We start from the raw sequence: 21,226 nt of genomic DNA on the forward strand, positions 1-21,226 counted from the left end.
GGAAACATGTTCTAAGTGCTCTCTGCAATGTCCTGCTGTTTAAAAAAAAAAATAGATGTCCATCATTCTGCAGTCTACCTTAGAGCTAGCCTGAGGTAACAGACTACACTGGTCCTCTCTGACTGCTCCCGTCTCTTATACTCATCTCTCTCCACCTCAACCTCTCTTTTGTCTGTCTGTCTGTCTCTATTTATCTATCTCTTTCTCTCTCCCTCCATCTCTTTCTCTCTTTCTTTCTCTCTCTCTCTCTCTCTTTCTCTCTCTCTCTCTCTTTCTTTCTCTCTTTCTCTCTCTCTCTTTCTTTCTCTCTTTCTCTCTCTCTCTTTCTTTCTTTCTCTCTTTCTCTCTCTTTCTTTCTCTTTCTTTCTTTCTTTCTCTCTTTCTTTCTTTCTCTCTGTTTCTCTCTCTCTAACAGCGATAGTACATGTCTCCCAGCCTGAGGCCAGACTAACTAGTCGACTACTACAGTATCTGAGAGTCACAGAGAAATGATGTGTGAAAGCACCAGCAGCTACACCACATCACATTACGAGTTTCATTTCAAACTAGGGTGTGGTGGAACTGCAGTAACCTCCCAGTGAAACTGGGATCTTGTACCATAACTGTCTGTTTTACCGACTCCCTGGTCTCGCCCTGGCCCTGCCTTTGTCTGCCACTCCATTATGTGAATGCCAGTGAGCACATTGGCTATTATCACCCAACCTAGACAGTGGCTCAGGGTGACGTGTTTTTTTAACGTTTATCTCCCTGACTTTGTGCACAGACACAGGGAATATACAGGTTTAACACTGCTCGTAGAATCAATCCAGATGTATGGTTTGATCAGGGTGTCACGGAGGCGTGCTGAGTCGTAGCTATGCTGAGAAGGGTTGACGATTTCCCTCGCCATACAAATGCAGTACATATTCAAATCTCTGTGGTTCACAAAAAACGTCCATCCCTCCAAATAGGAATTGATCTGCGAGTGTTTGTTTGTTGGGCTTAAAGATTCTTCTCAGACGGGTAATCCTTTGGAGCAGTCTTTAATCAAAGACATAAGCCCACAATGCTCTTTAGCTGAGGCTCAATTGGAATTCTCCCCGCCTATCCTCCTCCGTGTTGACCCTTATAAGTGAGTTGTGCCTCTCTCTCTCTCTCTCTCTCTGTCTGTCCTCTGCTAAGTTTGCTCTCTGGGTTAACATGTTTTCCTCTTAGCCGGGCTTGAGCCAGCCCCCTTTTCTTTCCTCCGATGTGGGGGTGAGCTTTCCTGGGACAAAGGGAGGAATATATAATGAATAGAAAGAGAGGGGGTGGGAGTGACAGAATGACAGCGTGTGTGTGTGTGTGTGTATGTGTGTGTGTGGGAGAGAGAGAGCGCGGGAGAGAGAAGGAGGGAATTGATATAGAGCACTTGACTAGTGTTTGTCACAGGGAGCAACATTACAGCCAAGCCCAGAGAGGTGGGGAGAGGAGGAAAGTGGGAGAAACAAGTTTTTCATCTCCCCATAAAAGAGTGGATTACTAACTCATTACAGGCTGTCTGTAGGATGTGGGATACATGAGGTATTCTGTAGTTAGAGAGTTTGAGAAGCGGCACTCGGCTCGGTCTAACCGCCTCTAACTCCCCCCTCTCCCCTGGTGCTGCAGCACATGGTACGTTCCGTTTAAAAGGGTGCATGTCATCTCTCTATGCGCTGGGTCCTCTCGCAGAGCAGCTGCTCACAGCACATTCTCCTCGGCAGGAACACTTACTTTCCCTAAACCGCCTGCTGTGTTTGATCTTTCTCTCTCTCCGTCTCTCTTTCTCTCTCTGTCGCACTCCCTTTCTTTCTTTGGCAAAACATTCATAGTCATACACAGAAACAGTCTACTGGTTGGGGACAGGAGGATACTGACTGTGTGCAGTAACAGGTAGACACAGCATCTCTCTCCTGGCTGAACGGAGGGGAGAGAAGAGGAACTGGCTGCTGGCATCTTTATGTGTGAAGTAAACTGTGAGGGAAGAGGAAGAGGAGGAGGACAAAAAGGAGAAGAAGAGGGGGAGAGGGTCTCAGTCTCTTCATCCCCCAATGCTCCACTTGACACCATGCTGCTCTGTGTGGGTTTGGTCCTCAGGGGAAAATCCTTAAAATGATGGAAGACAACAAGCAGCTGGCTCAGAGGATCGATGGGGCCATCCAGTCTGCCAGTCAGGAGGTGACCAACCTGCGCTCAGAGCTGTCGGCCACCAGCCGTAGACTGGCAGAGCTGGGGGCCAGCAGCCCCCCCTCGCCCCTGGAGAACAACCACCAGCATCACCAGCACAACCACCATGACAGCCTCCGCTACCAGGGTGAGTTACACTCACTGTGTGTGTGTGTGTGTGTGTGTGTGTGTGTGTGTGTGTGTTTGCGTGCGTGCGTGCGTGTGTGTGTGTGTGCGAGTACATATACCTTTACCTGTGACTGATTTTAAAACGAGTGTTGGAAGTATTTGGGGTAACTCACAACTGGGCGTCTAGATGACTAATCTCATTCTGCTGTTCCTCCGCTAACCTATTCCTTCGCTGGATAACGCACAGCAGCCTGATAGGGTTAGGGAAGTGGGAGAATGGAACGAGGGCAAGTCATCCCCTGGTGTGCTTTCCCAGGCAGCGGTGGAGTCTCTGTGGGTCCGTTGTTGGCTCTTTCTCTCTGTCTGTGTGAGCCAGTTGCTACCAGATGCTCCGGAGTCTTGCGCCACAGCACACTGCCATGAAGGGGAGAGGTGTGAGAGCAGTGAGCACATGGTTGATCAGGTTGATCTGGACAGTCGTACTCATGTTGCTTTATTCACGTCATAACATGCACTAGGCGGTGTCTCTTAAAGTTTGCTCATAGATGTAGTGGAGCATAAAGGATATAAGTGTGGGGGTGTTTCAGAGCCTGTGAGTTCGCTGAGCTGTGTGTGATGGGATTCATGACAGTAGTATGTAGTGGTTTGTGAGTGTGCTACTGCCTTATCTTATTTATAGTTCCACTGAGAGCGGGGCAATTGTGGATGTCAGCTACAGTACCAGTCAAAAGTTTGGACACACCTACTCATTCAAGGGTTTTTATTTATTTTTTAAAACTATTTTCTACATTGTAGAATAACAGTGATGACATCAAAACTATGAAATAACACTTGGAAACATGTAGTAATCAAAACAGTGTTAAACAAAATTCTTCAATGTAGCCACCCTTTGCCATGATGACAGCTTTGCACACTCCTGGCATTCTCTCAACCGGCTTCACCTGGAATGGTTTTTGAGATGTCTGTTACTTGAACTCTGAAGCATTTATTTGGGCTGAAATCTGAGGTGCAGTTAATTGCCAATATCCGAGGCTGGTAACTCTAATGAACTTATCCCCTGCAGCAGAGGTGACTCTGGGTCTTCCTTTCCTGTGGCGGTCCTCATGAGAGGCAGTTTCATCATAGCGCTTGATGATTTTTGTGACTGCACTTAAATAAACTTGAAAAGTTCTTGAAATTTTCCAGATTGACTGACCTTCATGTCTTAAAGTAATGATGGACTGTTGTTTCTCTTTGCTTATTTGACCTGTTCTTGCCATAATATGGACTTGGTCTTTACCAAATAAGGTTATCTTCTGTATACCACCCTACCATGTCACCACACAACTGATTGGCTCAAATGCATTAAGAAGGAAAGAAAGTCCACAAGTTAACTTTTAACAAGGCACACCTGTTAATTGAAATGTATTCCAGGTGACTACCTCATGAAGCTGGTTGAGAGAATGCCAAGAGTGTGCAAAGCTGTCATCAAGGCAACGGGTGGCTACTTTGAAGAATCTCAAACATTTGTTATTCATTTTATTTGAGTAGGTGTGTTCAAACTTTTGACAGGTACTGTATGTCAATGCCAGTTTGCAAGTAGGGATGTCTCGGTTGGTGTAGGCTGTGTGTTTGTCAGGTGACATCAGAGAGGAAGGGACTGACACTCCTTCCTCGTCACCTCAGGCTGTTGTTCGGTTTCCAACTGAGCTTAGATATGCCAGGGAGGGGAACAGGAAATATTGAGCTGGTGGCTCTGTGATGCGTCGTAGGTGGCTCTGTCTTTCTAATGGTTCTCTCTGTGTGTTGGGCAGATGGTGTTGAGCAGAGCAGCAGGTGATCTCATCTGCAGATGGTTGGCCCGTAGGGTTTAAAGCACAGCAGTCGACTGGTCAGTGTGAAATATCTACCAGCTCCCCCAAGCTTGCTCTGCTTGCTTGGTTTCAAACTCTCTGTTTGAACAGGTGCCATTAGCATGTTAGCATTCCCACACAAAGTGGATGCTATCTGAGGGCCACTACAGTACACTGGGACTGTGGGAGACTCCCTCCCCCCCCCCCTCCCCCTCCCCTCCCCTCCCCTCCCCTCCCCTCCCCTCCCCTCCTTTGCAGTCATGCAGTGTGAACAGGGAGCCTTAGTTCTGCATTCTCACATTCCTCTGCATCAGGGCAGTGGTGTCATGCTTCCTGTTCCCTGGCAGGGCAGCCAGTCAGGTGACTGGAGTTATGTGAGGCTGATTAGGCAAAACCGAAACAGATACACACGTACCTCTCGCCCCACTGCATCTTGGGAAAGGAACTTGGTTAAATACTCTCACCCTGGAAAGAGAGGGGCCCACAATGCTGAACACTTATACTATCTTTGTTTAAGGACATCTTACAAGATGAGGCTTAAGATTGTTCATGTGTGAGACTTAGATTTCTCAGATTTCTCCTCTTAGTCAAATTTCACCACTTCGTCAGAGGAGTTATCTGATAAATCAGCTACAGCACTCAGTGGATTAAGAGATTATGAGTTCGTGAGGTGTTTCCTTCTCCATGTCTGGGTATTTGTTAGTCTGTTTGTTAGTCCTGCCCTGAGCCGGATCAAGGCTAGCGAACAGACACGACTTGTTAGTATGCACGGTCTGACTCCTGTAAATATATTCTACTGTGCAGAAATGCCAGGAATTTTTACTGAGTTTCACCTCTGTGGGACCTCAATAACATCACTGACAGATGTCCAGTAAGGCTATAAAACTAGCTCAATCTGCTTCCTTGCCCTTGGAATGCCCTTCTAAAACCAACCACTGGCTGGCATTGACACAAGATTAAATCACCACTCACCAGCCATGATGCCCTGTGACAAAGACTAGTTCCCTAACTTTGAACCCCCTTAGAAGTAGGTCCAAGGTGGCAGCCCACTGGGCACACACTGGTTGAATCGTTTCAATGAAATAACGTTGAACCAACGTGGAGTAGACGTTGAATTGACATCGGTGCCCAGAGGGAGCAAAGCCAGTGTGTTCGTGATCTGACTCGTAGTGAATTTGCATAAATAAATAAACCTATGTGAGAATCGGCCTGTTTTGTGCTGGTGTGTTGCACTTTGTACCACCCCTGGTAATACAGGAGTATCTATCTACAGTAGGAGGCTGCATCCACTGTGCTGCTGAATGTAACAAATGACCTGCCTATTCCAGGTGCTGATACTAATGTATTCATCATGGGGGTGATGACCCCTCGGCACGATTGCCCACTATACGTAATCCATCACTTGGATGTCTGCAATCTGTTTAGCATTCCTAAACGATGCTGATGTTCCAGCGACAAATCAAATGCATTACGGTCACCCCTAATACGTGTCTGAGGGGGGGGGGGCACACGTAGCGGGACCAGAATGAAAACATTTTTGTCCTCTAAAATCAATGCACTGTAAGCCTATTCCAATATATGTAGTTGTGGCTGTCTGATCATCAGCATCCTGCAGACACTGGGTGAGCGTGCACTCATCACAGACTCTTGAGAATCTGCCAAATTCGGCTCCATAACGGGCCTGAGACGCAGCCGTAAAGAAGGCAGCCTTCAGGCAGTCAGAGAGACATTTCTGTTCCAACAGGGGGAGAACACAACTGACTTATAACAGGCTGGATTGTGCTGAATACGAGGGGAAATAGCTGTAATATGGGCTGTATGTTACACCTGCCACAGTGGGTGTCGGTCATGGTCAAGGTTGGAGTGAGGGATTGGGGGATTTACCTTTGAGTTTGAAGCATTATTCAGGTTTTAATCTGATCTTAGACAGTTCTTGGTGGGCCTGAGAAATGGTCCGAATTTTAGTGTTAGGGTTCAATTAAGGCATTAGTGATGTAGTTGGAATGAAGGACAAGCTATACTCTCTGCACCCTACTGAAGCATGGAGAGGATTGTGGACTTTTACCGGCTGAAAGACCCCTTTCGATAGTGCACATGCTGTAGTCAGTTTGAAAAGGAATAACCTCCAACACTTCTTAATACAAAGTAATTTATACTCAACTATTCTCTGCAGATGAGAGAAGTGAAACCATGTTAGTTTATGCTGCCTACAGAGCCCTGTGAGGAAGACTAGTTCTCACCATCTGGCCTGAGTTTGGTAGAGGCTCCAGCTCTCTCATTACCTCATGGTGCTCTGGAGCAGTAGAACTAAAGGCTGGGAACAGAGCTGCAGAACTGCAGGGGAAAGCCCCACCTCCTCACCCCCTCTCTCCCCCTTCTCTCCTGGGACCACCCGCCTTCCTGTTCCCTCTCCACAGAGAAAGTATGCCCTGTGCTGAGCCAGAACCTCCCTCTCCTCCCCCAATCTCCTAACTCCCTGCCTGGCCTCCCCCAGCCACGCCCTGTCTGTGGCCAATGCAGCGTGAGAGGAACTGTGTCCAAACAATAGCCCGAGGCAAGGCTGGCCTCTCTGTCTCTTTCTCCCTCTCTTTCTCTCTTGCTCTTTTTCCCTCTCTCTCTACCCCTCCCTCTCTCTCTCTCTCTCTCTCTCTCTCTCTCCAGAGGAAAGGCTAATCATCCCTTCAGCTCACAGAGAGCTCCAGGGGCTCCAGCTCCACTGCTAGCCCAGCCCCCAGGCACTGAGGCAGTGAGGCATCACCTCACTGGGGAAGAATGGGAGCTGGACCCCTATGATGTTGGCCATGGCCTTGTGTGATGAGAGATAGACACCTGCAGATCGAAGATCTATTTTCTTATTATTTCTTATACAGTAAAACCTTACTCAGGGTTTGATGAATTGGGAATTGAGGACATTAGATTTTGCTGCAATACTTTAATTGAACTTCTGATTTCATGTATTGAATACAGGTCTGCAAAATCAATTATGATTTATGGTCAATTATGATTAAACCACATATGCAGTTTAGTGTGTCTCTTGACTAGACTAGTATGATTTGTGTTTACATTGTCATCCGTTGTTCTTCAGTGCCTGGTAGTGGCTTGTAATACATAATGACTCTATTGTTGTCTGTCTGTTTCCTCTGTTAATAAGGCTAGGCCTGGTAATGAGTCCATTGAGACAGAGCCAGGCACGTTGCAGACAGACAGGCCTGTATCAGTGTGAACAGTAGTACATGCAAACTGATGGAGTGATGATGAACAGAGATGTTCCATCCCGACTACAAGATGTTTAGGTGTTTTTGAGGAGGAAGCCGGCTGGGTGCAGGTTCCTGTTTATGTTCAGGTAGGGAAAGTCAAGAAATGCGAGATGGGGATTACAGTGCCTTGCAAAAGTATTCATCCCCCTTGGCATTTTTCCAATTTGGTTGCATTACATCCTATAATTTAAATATATTTTTATTTGGATTTCATGTGATGGACATAGACAAAATAGTTCAAATTGGTGAAGTGAAATTTTAAAAAATTCATTTTTTTTTAATGGAAAAGTGGTGCGTGCATATGTATTCACCCCTTTGCATGAAGCCCCTAAATAAGATCTGGTGCAACCAATTACCTTCAGAAGTCACATAAATAGTTAAATACAGCCCACCTGTGTGCAATCTAAGTGTCACATGATCTCAGTATATATACTGAAAGGCCCCAGAGTCTGCAACACCACTAAACAAGTGGCACCACCAAGCAAGTGGCACCATGAAGACCAAGGAGCTCTCCAACAGGTCAGAGACAAAGTTGTGGAGAAGTACAGATCAGGGTTGGGTTATAAAAAAATATCAGAAACTTTGAACATCCCACTAAGCACCATTTAAATCCATTATATAAAAAATGAGAGAATATGGCACCACAACAAGAGAGGGCCGCCCACAACTCACAGACCAGGTAAGGAGGGCATTCATCAGAGAGGCAACAAAGCGACCAAAGAAAACCCTGAAGGAGCTGCAAAGCTCCACAACGGAGATTGGAGCATCTGTCTATAGGACCACTTTAACCGTACATTCCACTGAGCTGGGCATTACGGAAGAGTGGCCAGAAAAAAAGCCATTGCTTAAAGAAAAAAATAAGCAAACACGTTTGGTGTTCGCCAACAGGCGTGTGGGAGACTCTCCAAGCATATGGAAGAAGGTACTCTGGTCTGATAAGACTAAAATTGAGCTTTTTGGCCATCAAGGAAAACGCTATGTCTGGCACAAACTCAACACCTCTCATCACCCCGAGAATACCATCCCCACAGTGAAGCGTGGTAGCAGCATCATGCTATGGGGATGTTTTTCATCGGCAGGGACTGGGGAACTGGTCAGAATTGAAGGAATGATGGATGGTGATAAATACAGTGAAATTCTTGAGGGGAACCTATTTCAGTCTTCCAGAGATTTGAGACTGGGACGGAGGTTCACCTTCCAGCAGGACCTTGACCCTAAGCATACTACTAAAGCAACCCTTGAGTGGTTTAAGGGGAAACATTTAAATGCCTAGTCAAAGCCCAGACCTCAATTCAATTGAGAATCTGTGGTATGACTTAAAGATTGCTGTACACCAGCGGAACCCATCCAACTTGAAGGAGCTGGAGCAGTTTTGCCTTGAAGAATGGGTAAAAATCCCAGTGGCTAGATGTGCCAAGCTTATAGAGACATACCCCAAGATACTTGCAGCTGTAAATGCTGCAAAAGGTGGCTCTACAAAGTATTGACTTTGGGGGGTGTGAATAGTTACGCACGCTCAAGTTTTCAGTTTTGTGTGTTATTTCTTGTATGTTTCACAATACAAAATATTTTGCGACTTCAAAGTGGTAGGCACATTGTGTAAATCAAATGATACAACCCCCCAAAAAATATATTTTAATTCCAGGTTGTGAGGCAACAAAATAGGAAAAATGCCAAGGGGAATGAATACTTTCGCAAGCCACTGTATGTTTACATTTTTGGTAAACATGTTTACATAATGGTTTAGTCACCATCATTCAGTTGAAGGTCCGGGTTGACAAGGCATAGGGGTTAGTGAAGAGGTATAAAGTGGAATGTGTGGATTCCATTGGGGTTAAAGGTTCCTGATGAAAAGTGACCTCAACTTGTTTTGGGATTGTTGGAGTTGGAAGACCGAGAGAGTCAGAAATGTGTCCCTCTTTCTACCTGGTGAGGGAACACACCTCCCTTCTGGGACCCTGCCTGCCCTGCCTGGTGAGGGGCCACATTTCTACCTCTAGGGCTCTGCCTGGTCTACTGGGTGAAGGGCCACACTTCTCACTCTGGGGTCCTGCCTGCCCTTCCTTGTGAGGGGCCATACTTCTCCATTTGGGGCCCTGCCTGGTGAGGGGCCACACCAGACAGCGGCAGCTGGTGATAGTAGCTCTTCTCTTCAGCTGAACAGCAGATGGCCTCGGTGGCAATGCCAGGCAGCCAATGACATCAACTGCTTCTTAATGGAGCCGACTGAGTCTGAGGATGGCAGCGGAGCAGAACCAAGAGTGAGGAGACACACTGAGCCAAGCTGATACTTTCACATGTTGGAAGTGAGCGAAAGTCAATTCAAGGAGAAACTAAGAATGTTTTTGAACCATACAATTAACTATTTGATACTGTAGATTCCTTCCCATTATAATTCCCTGCCGTTGTGATGATATTGTTAATATGGTTTATTTCTAGTAAATCCATTTAATTCATGAAAGACAATGTTTTATTTGTTTTCCACTCTTCTCTAATTCTATTCCTTTTCCCCATGAGTTAGATGAATAGTTAAGACATGGTTTAATGGGGACTTCCTGGGTCTGTTGTGGTCATGGCTGGGTCACGACTGTCTGTCTGAGGATGCCCTTTATTAGCTGGGACTAGGATTGAGCTGGGGCAGCTGCTGCTGTTGCAGCATGGGAAGATTCCTCCGTTCTCCCCCCCTTCAGATCCCTCCCTCTCTTCAGTTCCCTCCCTCTCTTCAGTTCCCCTCACTTGGCCCCCTCATCATAACATTATCAGCAGTGACACACTGCATAGTTCCTTTCCCGCCATAGATGACGATGGGGGGAGAAAGGAGCTTTGCTACAGGAAATGAGGCAATAGTATCCTTCGTGTCTTTTCTGTCTTGGTGGGAACCTGGGGTTTATTACACCCCATATTCCAGAGCTGAGGGTCTGTTTTATGTATTGGGTGAAATAATGCTTCCTGTTCCGGTTTATGCAGTCTGCAGCAAATGTGTATTTGGAGAGGATCAGGAGGTGGGTCCAGGAAGGGGGTAGCTATCTCACTGAGGATGGGTCGGCCCTGTTGCTGTGTGCTTGTGAAATGTAGGAGACGCTGCTTTAACTAGGGGGACTGAGGCTGGTGCAGGGGCGGATGCAGGTGCCTGCCTTGGCCTATGCGTGACTTAACACTGATGAGATGAGAGCAGACAGATTGAGTGTGTTCCTCTGTGGGGGTGGTAAAGAGAGGGTGGATGGAGGGGAGGGGGGGGGGGGTCATCTCTCAAGGAACTGGCGCTTCGCTAATGATATGGACAGGACAGGCTTATGTCCAGGGGCAAGTGGACCGTGATGATACAAACCACTCTGGGATTCTGCTGTGTTAGACATATTAGACAGAGTGGGAGCAGAAGGCAGGGACAAGGAGGCAAAGAAATGTTTAACAGCGAAGTCCAGTCCAGTGCACTCCCTTGAGTGGGTGTAGCGTGGCCATGTGGTGGAACTCTCCCTCCCTCTCTGCCTACCTCCCCCTCTCCCCTTCTTTCTCCTCCTCTCCACGGGAGGCCCAGATAATGATCACATGTTTAAGAATCCAGCTCCCCTTTCTCCCCTATGTCTCCCCCTCACCAGCTCCACACATCTAACCCTCCGTTTTCACCTTAAATCATCCACATCTTTGTTGAGTCCAGACTTCAAATGGCTGTAACTTAGTGAGAGTTTGGGTGGAAGGATCGGGCATGCAGGCGCTGCTCTGAACAGCGTCTCAGCTCCTCTTATTAAAATGCCTCATTGCTTTGGCAGAGGAGCTTTTTATTGCTGCTGGTACATATTGTTGCCTTGGCTACAGTATAAATTCCTTCTCCAATGAGCAGTGACTTACTGCATGCGCAGGAAAATGAGTTTCAGGAAGTGCAGAGGCTTGAGCCTCCTTGTATCCAGGGGACACAATGCGTGGCATTCCAACCATAGCACCGCCTGGAGTTTGCTGAATGGCATTGGCACTTGGATTTGGGCGGGTGCTATTGTCGTATGACACAAAAATAGAGGTGAGTTTGGCCTTTGAAAGAACAATGCAGAAAATACCTCATACCTACTTGTAAGAGATGGTGGTGGATCTTTGATGTCTTTGATGTCCACTTGTCCCTGGGGGCTTGTTAAGGTCGATGGCATCATGAACTTTACCAAGTACCGGGGCATTTTAACCAAACACCGGGTAGCCTCTGCCAGGAAGCTGAAACTTGGCCACAGTTGGATCTTCCAGCAAGACAATAACCCCAAGCACACATCAAAATCCACAAAGAAATGGTTAATTGATCACAAAATCAACATTTTGCAACTGCCATCTCAGTCTCCCGACTTGAACCCCATTGAAAACCTGTGGTTTGAATTGAAGAGGGCAGTCCATAAGTGCAGACGAAGGATATCAAGGATCTGGAAAGATTATGTATTCAGGAATGGTCTAAGATCCCTTCCAATGTGTTCTCCAATCTCATGAAACATTTTAGAAAAAGGCATATTTTGAAAACAGGGGTGCCAATAATTTTGACCCCTATCTTTTTGTACTTGTTAAACAAAATATATTTTTCTGAGCTATTGTATTAGTATAAAAGAATAACAATGTCATTTTTTTGTTTGTTGCATACAATATAGTATTTGTATTCTTTATTTTATACAGTCATTTTTGCTCATCTTTATCAAGGGTGCCAATCATTCCAGACCCCACTGTATATGCATCAAAACCATTTCCAATTCACACGTGTATTAATACACACTTAACATGTGTGAAATAAAACAAATATAAGCACCCACCAAATAATTATTATTACACACACACACACACACCAGACCCGACTGTGTTCAATTTCAAGTATAGCCCGAGGGCTGAATCGTGACTTGAAAAATGCTCAGCGTAACTCAAACCTTCACAACAATCTTCCGTTGACATCGATTCATGATTTATAAGAAAGTTGGAGTGAGCCACGCATACATCAAGCCCAGGTGTCAGGCTAAGTGCATGCTGGTTTGCACTGCGGCCCTACTGTCATTCACAAAATATTCGGTTAGTTTTGTTTTACCGAAATGACTGCCCGTGGAGTCGTGTGGGGCACTTCTAATTGACCTCCCATAGAGTTCTTTGAGATGCCTCCTCTCCTCCCAGACTACAGCAGACAGTGGTGATGTTTTAAACACTGCACCCCACTGCTCACTGCGCCAGTCATTTCCCAATACCCCTGTACCGAATCAAGTATAAGTTTGTAGGAATCAATTTGAGGAACTTTATAGGACAACAACCATGATTTAATGATTCTGATACTGTGTGCACCTTGAATGTTTGAGGCATTTTGTTTTGTCATGCTCTCTTTTCCATCACTTGAAATCTGAACATCTTTTGACACGTCGTTTTTATAGGAGTCTCTTCCTCCTTTTCAGTTATTTTTGTCTGCCGCTGAAAAGTGTTAGCAGGTTTCCCCATTTAATTTTTTTTTTTTTTTTTAAAGCTGAGGAGGCTCTACACAAATATTTACCTGGACCCCAATTACCCTGACATTATGACGGCACATGAGACACACACACACGACCACACAACCACACGCACAGTTTATCTTCTCTGAGGCCTATGTTCCTGTATGTCTGTAAATGGAATGTGTTTATTCTGTCTGTCTGCCTGCCTCCTCAAACCAGATGTGTTTACTCACTATTACCCCAGGAGGTTGAAACATGAACTATTTGGAAGACAAAGTTGAGACAGTTGTGGTCAAGGACTCGTGAGCTAACTAATCCTTGTCAGGTCGTTACATCCCATCCCTATCCTCTCCCACTAATGTTACTACACTCCAATTGTGTAAATACACTCCGACTTCAGGCAGTTGAGATGGCCTACTGACATCCAAATCTGACTATCCCCTTTAATATCAACACTAACCATCCCTAAACTCCACACTCCAATTCCTACCCTAAATACAGACTTCCTGCCCTTTATTCTACTGTAACGCCCAGCCAGACATACCCAGCCCTCAGTCTCAGAGACGGTGCTTAATTCCCATTCTAACCCCTCCCATCTTCCATCCCTCTCCCATTATTATTCTGGGGGCCCGCCCTCTACTGTTGCCCATATTGGCCTTCTCAAAATCAGGCTCATAACAGCTCCTTTAGAGGACAGATTCTAGTGGGTAGAATCTTTCATTCTGGCAACCGAACAATGAATTCCATTCAGCAATGCTGTTCCAACTGGTGGATGTGTGGTTTCGGGGGGGATTCAGACTGAAGGGTTTCCCACAAACCCCTCTAATTAACCACGACCAGAGACTCAGCTGCTCGCTCCGTCCAGAAATGTGCTCCCCAAACCAGAAATGCTTCTGTTCCGTCCAGCCTGCTCTGTGAAACCCTTCCATATTTCCACAGGCGGGCAAATGTGCACTGTACCAGAGAGAGAGCTGATGGGAATGAATCTTGAAATTGGTCTATTTCCCCCAAATTACATGGTGAAAGTTGGGCCATCAAAGCCTGTGTATGCTGAGGAGAGATGGAAGATGATGTCTGTCTGTCTGCCTCTCTGTCTTGAGGAGGGAGATAAATTCTTCCATGGTTATTCCATGGTGTGTGAGCTGAGACAGACGTGATTACTTTTCCTTTATAAGGTTAATGTGTGCCCCAGGGCCAGAGCATGCCGGCTCAATCGTCCACATGAGAGGAGAGGAGTGTGGGTAATTTACTGTGCATGGCTGGTGGCTCAGTGAGGCAATCTGGAGAGAGGAGACGGGAGAAGGGAACCACACTCCATGGTCTCACTGCTCCTAATGGACCAACAGGCTGGGGTTGGGGGAAGGAAGAGAGGGATTGATTTTTAGAGCAGTCCATAAAGCATGGTACCGCAGTACTGTTATAACAATGGCAAACACAGGCATCATTAGGCTGTTATTAGGGCCGAGGGGGTGGTCTGAGAGGTAGGGGGAGATGGGGGTGGAGATGTCAGGACCGGGGGTAATTTACAGGTGGGATAAAAACACACCTGCAGTCGCAAGGCAAAGTCTTTCCCTGGCTAGAGTGCTCTGTTTCTTCCCAGTTAGCTGCAAGAGCTGGGGGAGCTGTGTGTGCATGCATGTATGTGTGTTTTCTTAGTTTGGTCGCACACACACACACACACACACACGGAACAATATGACCCACATTAGCTGAATTCCCTTGGTGACAGCCTGAGATGTGTTTTCAACCCTGTTCTCCCAGAGAGAATGTCATTTTCAGAGAGAGAGAGAGAGAGAGAGATCACACTGTAACAAGAGGGAAGTGGAGAGCAGCACCTCTCATGGGTGAGGTAACAGGTTATAGTATTGAGTCTCACAGCATATGGAGAGGATGGGAACATTTTAATGAATCAGAAATTGTGTTCTGTCTCCTGATTGACACTATTTGACTGAACCCCCCCTCCCTCCCCCGCAATACCACAGTTATCCCCTGGTAGGTCAGTGGTTAATGATCTGACTGCAGAGCTGAAGCTTGCAGGTTTAATCCCACATATTCTTTAACCGTGTTTCTATAGAAAAACGCTAAAAGAGAGGATGTCTTTATTTCTTCAGATTTATAAAAACATAAATGTGTAGATAATCAAACATTGTGTAAAAATGGAATATGTTCAACTTTAAAAAAAAAAAAACATACCCAATATAATTCCTCCTTTGAAGTTCTTGATATGGTCCTCCTGTCTTATTTTTCATGATCCGAAAAGCAAAAGTGAACCTAGATCAGTACTCATAGTCTATATATGGGCCTAGGGGTACGCAGCATATAAAGAGTATGATGGTGAATAACCAAGTTACCAGTATTTCCCTGTGTTAGTTAAGGCTAAAAAGGAAGCATGGAATTCCTGATCGACCGTAATGCCATGGCTATATACTGAAAAAATAACATGTAAGAGAGCTTCCCTGCTGGTACAGAGGATAAAAGACCTGACTTAGGAACCAAGCATTGCAGGTTCAAACCCCAAATTTGCAGATTGTCAGCATATGAGGTGTAAAAAAAAATATGGTTGTGTTTGTATTATTAAATGCTGTTCATTCAATTAAAATGGCATGTGTCTTTCTATCACCTTCAAATGCGAAGTGTCATTGGACCTGGAGAGAAACGTAATGGGGATGTATTCCAATCTGCTTTCTGATGCTTTAAGGAGCTACACATTTGCATGCGGAGAATGTTGTGGTAAATATTAGGTGAAACTTCGACATAACATTGTTTAAATGTTAAACCTGAAACGAATGAACGCTATGAACGTGATCAAAACGGACTTGTGGAACATTGTGCAACATTGTGGGAATGTTCTGTGCAACCTATGCGAATATCATAAGAATATTCTTGCAACAACACAGACAACTCCCATAACCTAATTACATGTCCTGGGAACCTTTTAAAGAACTTTGGCCAGGTGTTGTGTCAGCATTCTTACAACATTGTATGAATGTCCTGTGTAACCTAACTTAAACATTGTATGAATGTCATCAAAACTGAGCTTATTTTGTGTTTTGGGAACCTATCTCTCATAATGTACCCAGACTTTCCCTACAACCTAAATAAATGTTCTGGGAACTGAGGAAGGCTGTTCTGTCAACGTCAAAGGAATGTTTTCTGTACCCTGACACAGACATTCTCTGAATGTCAGCACAACCGGACCGTTTTAGTGTCTCTTGTCATATCCCAACAACGTTACCACAGCCTATAGAAACATCCTGGGAACCTTTTGAAGAACAGACGAGACATACAAACATTCTATAATCATCAACACGACTGGACAGTTTTTGTGATACGAGAACATTTGCCAGGACCTAATGAATGTTCTAGGGACTTTCACAGAACCAATTTTGGTTTGCTGGGGAGTGTTGACCTTTTCAGAAAGTCAATGAGAGCCCAATCAGGTTTATGCTAGTTTCACTATGTTCCCATACTGCCTGGCTGGCCTTTATGAATAAATAAAGTTCAAGTACCTGCAGTGAACAGAGGTGCAGCAGTAGATGAAGTCATTATCAGCCTAGAGGATCAGGTTTGTAATCATTTCAGTGAACGTGCTGTACGGTATTGTATAGTGAAGCATGTATGGTTTAGGGCATGTGGTTCTTTACCCATCAGACTTGGTTGGTGAGATCAGTTTCCCCTCCGAGAGTAAAGATAACTGCTCTTTTTGCACCCCGTGTGTTTACATTTCAATTACTGTCTCATTGGCGTCTGACAAGCCAACACATTTTTACCAATCTATCTAACTGGCCTCTCCCATTTCTTAATCCAATCCAGAGGGGGAATTCCTGGATCCTGTTGTGGAATCAAACATCTCTCCACAATAATTATATACACATGTCAAGGAGGTTTTATGATCCAGAGGTTTTGTAAAGTGTTTTTGGAAGTGGGAATGTGGGAATTTAGTTTCCCGCCAAGTGTGTCGTCTGTCCAATGCAGATGCAGTGTTTAGACAGCTTGAGGAAGGCCATACACACATTCCATTAGAGTGTGACGCTCGTTCAGTTCGTAGTGAGCAGTCCAGCATTTGGAGTGTTATCTTCTTCGTCGACGTGACATTAGTGTTAAGCCTTCGTTGACGTGACATTAGTGTTAAGCTTTCCTTGACGTGACATTAGTGTTAAGCCTTCGTTGACGTGACATTGGTGTTAAGCTTTCCTTGACGTGACATTAGTGTTAAGCCTTTGTCGACGTGACATTCGTGTTAAGCCTTCGTCGACGTGACATTAGTGTTAAGACTTCGTCGTCGACGTGACATTAGTGTTAAGCCTTTGTCGTCGACGTGACATTAGTGTTAAGCCTTTGTCGACGTGACATTAGTGTTAAGACTTCGTCGTCGACGTGACATTAGTGTTAAGCCTTCGTTGACGTGACATTAGTGTTAAGCAATTGGATGTGTTTGGATGTTTCTTTGTGGAGTTGTAATGGTGGTTGTTTTAGTGGCTTTGACATTGGTGGGTTTGTCTGTGTGCCATTTGCTTTGTAACGGTGCTAGTTATGCCTCTTGAGTCTTCACTGCGGAAGTGGCATTCAAGTACTTTGTTTCTTTCACCAGAAGTTGGCTGGCTCAGTCACATTTTCAATTCTCCGTGTGTTCTCTTACAAACTTGTGTTTCTTTATTTTCCATTTCTTTGTTCGTGTTGTCCAGAACTTTAAAACAACAGCCTTGTCCAAAGTTGATTTATTATCCTTTACAAGCGCAGATGGTATTTGTTGTATTTGATGGGAAAATATACTTGGCTGTGGCCTGCTTTTCCGGCACTATTGGGGAGAGAGACGGAGAGAGAGAAACAGCGAGAGATACAACATTCTTTTTTTTTTATTATGTGGGTAATTGACTGTTCAATGACAGAGCAGCCCTGATGCAGTTTAGGGAGGTGCATTCTCTGTAGATGACCATGCAGAATACCAAACAAAAAGACAATTAAAAAGATTAGAAGAATTCTCCAATTCTAGTAGCACGATTTCTCTCTGGAATATGTCTTAATTGACAAGGTCAAGGAAGAGAACCGCCATGCCCATTCAGAAGAGAACCGCCATGCCCATTCAGAAGAGAACCGCCATGCCCATTCAGAAGAGAACCGCCATGCCCATTCAGAAGAGAACCGCCATGCCCATTCAGAAGAGAACCGCCATGCCCATTCAGAAGAGAACCGCCATGCCCATTCAGAAGAGAACCGCCATGCCCATTCAGAAGAGAGCCGCCATGCCCATTCAGAAGAGAGCCGCCATGCCCATTCAGAAGAGAGCCGCCATGCCCATTCAGAAGAGAGCCGCCATGCCCATTCAGAAGAGAGCCGCCATGCCCATTCAGAAGAGAGCCGTCATGCCCATTCAGAAGAGAGCCGTCATGCCCATTCAGAAGAGAACCGTCATGCCCATTCAGAAGAGAACCGCCATGCCCATTCAGAAGAGAACCGCCATGCCCATTCAGAAGAGAACCGCCATGCCCATTCAGAAGAGAACCGTCATGCCCATTCAGAAGAGAACCGCCATGCCCATTCAGAAGAGAACCGCCATGCCCATTCAGAAGAGAACCGCCATGCCCATTCAGAAGAGAGCCGTCATGCACCTTTCATCAGCTGGTGATGTATAGCTTATATTGCGTGTTTTCTCGAGAGTCTTTGTGCTAGTGGGGGTGTTTGGGAGGATGTAGGTTTGCATGTGTGTGTGTGTGTGTGTGTTTGTGTGAATTATGCAGCCCTGGAGCCTTCAGTGCTAATGTGATGAGCAGTGCAGCAGCCGAGGGACGAGTGCTTCACCATTGTGCGAGACAAGTAATGAGTGTATGGTAATATGCATCCAGACTTTAATTGGGCGAAATGAGCGGGCTGAAGAGGCTACTCCATCATGATGTGGATGAGTAGAGAGGCAGGTGACAGAGAGTGGAGAAAGAGCTAATAGGTTTCCTTTCATCCCACTGCGGCTCCTGTCTGTCCATATGTCTCTAGCAGGCAGCTGCGTGAAGCCACTGGAACGTTATTGCCTCAGTTGTCGACTTGAGATTGCTAATGAAAGGCCCGTTCTGATAATGAAAGGCCCGTTCTGATAATGAAAGGCCCGTTCTGAAGAAGAAAAAACTCTCTGAGAGAAAGGCTCCCTTCTTGGGATGTCTGTAATCCCAGCTCTCACTCTTTCATGTAACGACTGTGTGTGTAACGTCAGAGGTGTGTAACGTCAGAGGTGTGTAACGTCAGAGGTGTGTAACGTCAGAGGTGTGTAACGTCAGAGGCGTGTAACGTCAGAGGCGTGTAACGTCAGAGGTGTAAGTTATTTGTACAGTATATGTGTAACTTTCAGTGTGCGCTGGTGTTTTACGTGGCCAAACAATGTCACATTGCAGTTCCCAAAGAGCCTTACTAACTGACATCTATAGATGGCTTCAGGTTCAACTAATTCTCACTTTCAGCACACACACACACACACACACACACACACACACACACACACACCCCTGGCTGACTGAATATCTTGCAGGGATGAAAGCTGAAGTGGCTGATAACGTCGCTAGTCATTATCGTTAATGGCAGTGATTATCACATTCAAGTGTGGTTCTCGGTTTGCTCTGCTTAAGATGACACACTGGACAATAGTTGCGCTGCTGCAGGATGAGTGGACCTGGATCTACTAGTAGATGTGTACCAGGAGTGTTGTACGGTGAGATATGTGCATAGATAGACTCCGAGTCAGAATCCCTTTAACACCGCTGTCTACGATTTAAGATTTCAAAGGATTACAACAATATTGTCTGAGGCATTACATATTGAGCCATGTCACACCCGTGTCTTAGCACTGTAATACAGGAAGGTTCAACCTATACGATTACACTGTTTAGTGGTGTCATGGCTGGTGATTGGCTGGGTGGTGTGTAGCCCAGAGAGAGATGGCCCATCTGGCGTGACGTGTGACCCCTGGTGGGGGTCGTTGGGTGGGGGCGCAGAGTGGATCAAAGTTTCGGGTCACCAGCAGGAGGCTGATGAGGGCAGGAGAGATGGGGGATGGGGACGGGCGGGGACAGATTGCCATGGTAATCTGAATCCCTCATCTGGGATAAGCAAACGGAAGCAGCATCAGAGGAGAGAGGGAGGAAAAATAGGGAGGACACGTACTTTCCCCTTGGTGTGGAGGGCAGAGAGGATGTTGCGGCCTAGCTGTGTTCCGTGGGAGCTGGATGGACGGGACGGGACTGGAGGTAAAATAGGAAATACGCAGGCGTCTGTCGCAGTTGGTGCCAGATGTGACTGCAGTGGCAGCAGTAGGCTAATCCAGAGATGGATGAATGGAGGATCTGTACAGGCCTCGTAACATTACTACCCAGGCTTTGTTATAGCCACTTCTCTGTCACCTCTCTGAGCAGTGTATTGGGATTTGCACAGATACAGTGCCTTCAGAAAGTATTCACACTCCTGGACTTCTTCTACATTTTGTTGTGTTACAGCCTGAATTTAAATGGATTAAATGGCTTATGCACAATACCCCATAATGTCAAAGTGTAATTATGTTTTTAGAATAAAAAAATGAACAATAAAAATGAAAAGCTGAAATGTCTTGAGTCCATAAGTACTCAACCCTTTGTTGTGTCAAGCCTAAATAAGTTAAATAACGTTTGCTTAACAAGTCTCATAATAAGTTGCATGGACTCACTCTGTGTGCAATAATAGTGTTTAACATGATTTTTGAATGACTACCTCATCTCTGTACCCCACCCATACAATTATCTGTAAGGTCCCTCAGTCGAGCAGTGAATTTCAAACAGATTCAACCACAAAGACCAGGGAGGTATTTCATTTTCAATACATTTGCAAACATTTTCCAAAAACATGTTTTCACTTTGTCATTATGGGGTATTGTGTGTGTATATGGATGAAAAACAAATACATTTAATGCATTTTGAATTCAGACTGTAACACAACAAAATGTGGAATAAGTCAAGGGGTATGAACACTTTCTGAAGGCACTGTATCTACTGTAACATGTGATGCCACCATTTATCCTTGTGGTCAGCAATATGTGGACATCTGATCCCAAACGTTGTGTGTGCGCTTGCGTTGGTGCGTGTGTGTGTTTTGTTCTTGTGTGTGTCAAGAACGGGGTTTACAGACAGATTGGGTGGGTGGAACCCTGGTGGGTGTCGCCATGGAGCCATGATGACAGACACAGGAAGTGAATAGAGGAATGCCTATGAGGAGGTGAAAATTGAGCAAGTTGAGGAGAATAAACTGCTTGGAGTAACCCCCGTATTGTAAACTGTCATGGTCAATCATATTGATAAAGTGATAGCTAAAATGGGGAGAGGCCTGTCCATAATAAACCCCTGCTCTGCTTCCCTAACAGTTTCACCTGGACAACTGCTCAGTCGTGTGGTCAAGTGCCAGCCAC

At 45.5% G+C, this 21,226-nt stretch overlaps 1 protein-coding gene across 4 annotated transcripts in view; it reads left to right on the top strand.

The window, feature by feature from the left end:
- The first annotated feature begins 1,413 nt into the window (after positions 1–1,413).
- LOC135542206 (kazrin-like) overlaps positions 1,414–21,226 on the top strand; it is a 78,420-nt gene continuing 58,607 nt past the window's right edge. The window contains exons 1-2 of one of the 4 annotated variants that reach the window (XM_064968995.1): positions 1,414–1,632; positions 2,095–2,311. In XM_064968995.1, coding sequence (XP_064825067.1) covers positions 1,630–1,632; positions 2,095–2,311 — 220 coding nt within the window. In that variant the 5' untranslated portion in view covers positions 1,414–1,629. The other 3 variants (XM_064968993.1, XM_064968994.1, XM_064968996.1) reach the window with 3 other exon arrangements.

The sequence above is a fragment of the Oncorhynchus masou genome, chromosome 6, assembly GCF_036934945.1.
Source record: "Oncorhynchus masou masou isolate Uvic2021 chromosome 6, UVic_Omas_1.1, whole genome shotgun sequence".
Classification (NCBI taxonomy): domain Eukaryota; kingdom Metazoa; phylum Chordata; class Actinopteri; order Salmoniformes; family Salmonidae; genus Oncorhynchus; species Oncorhynchus masou.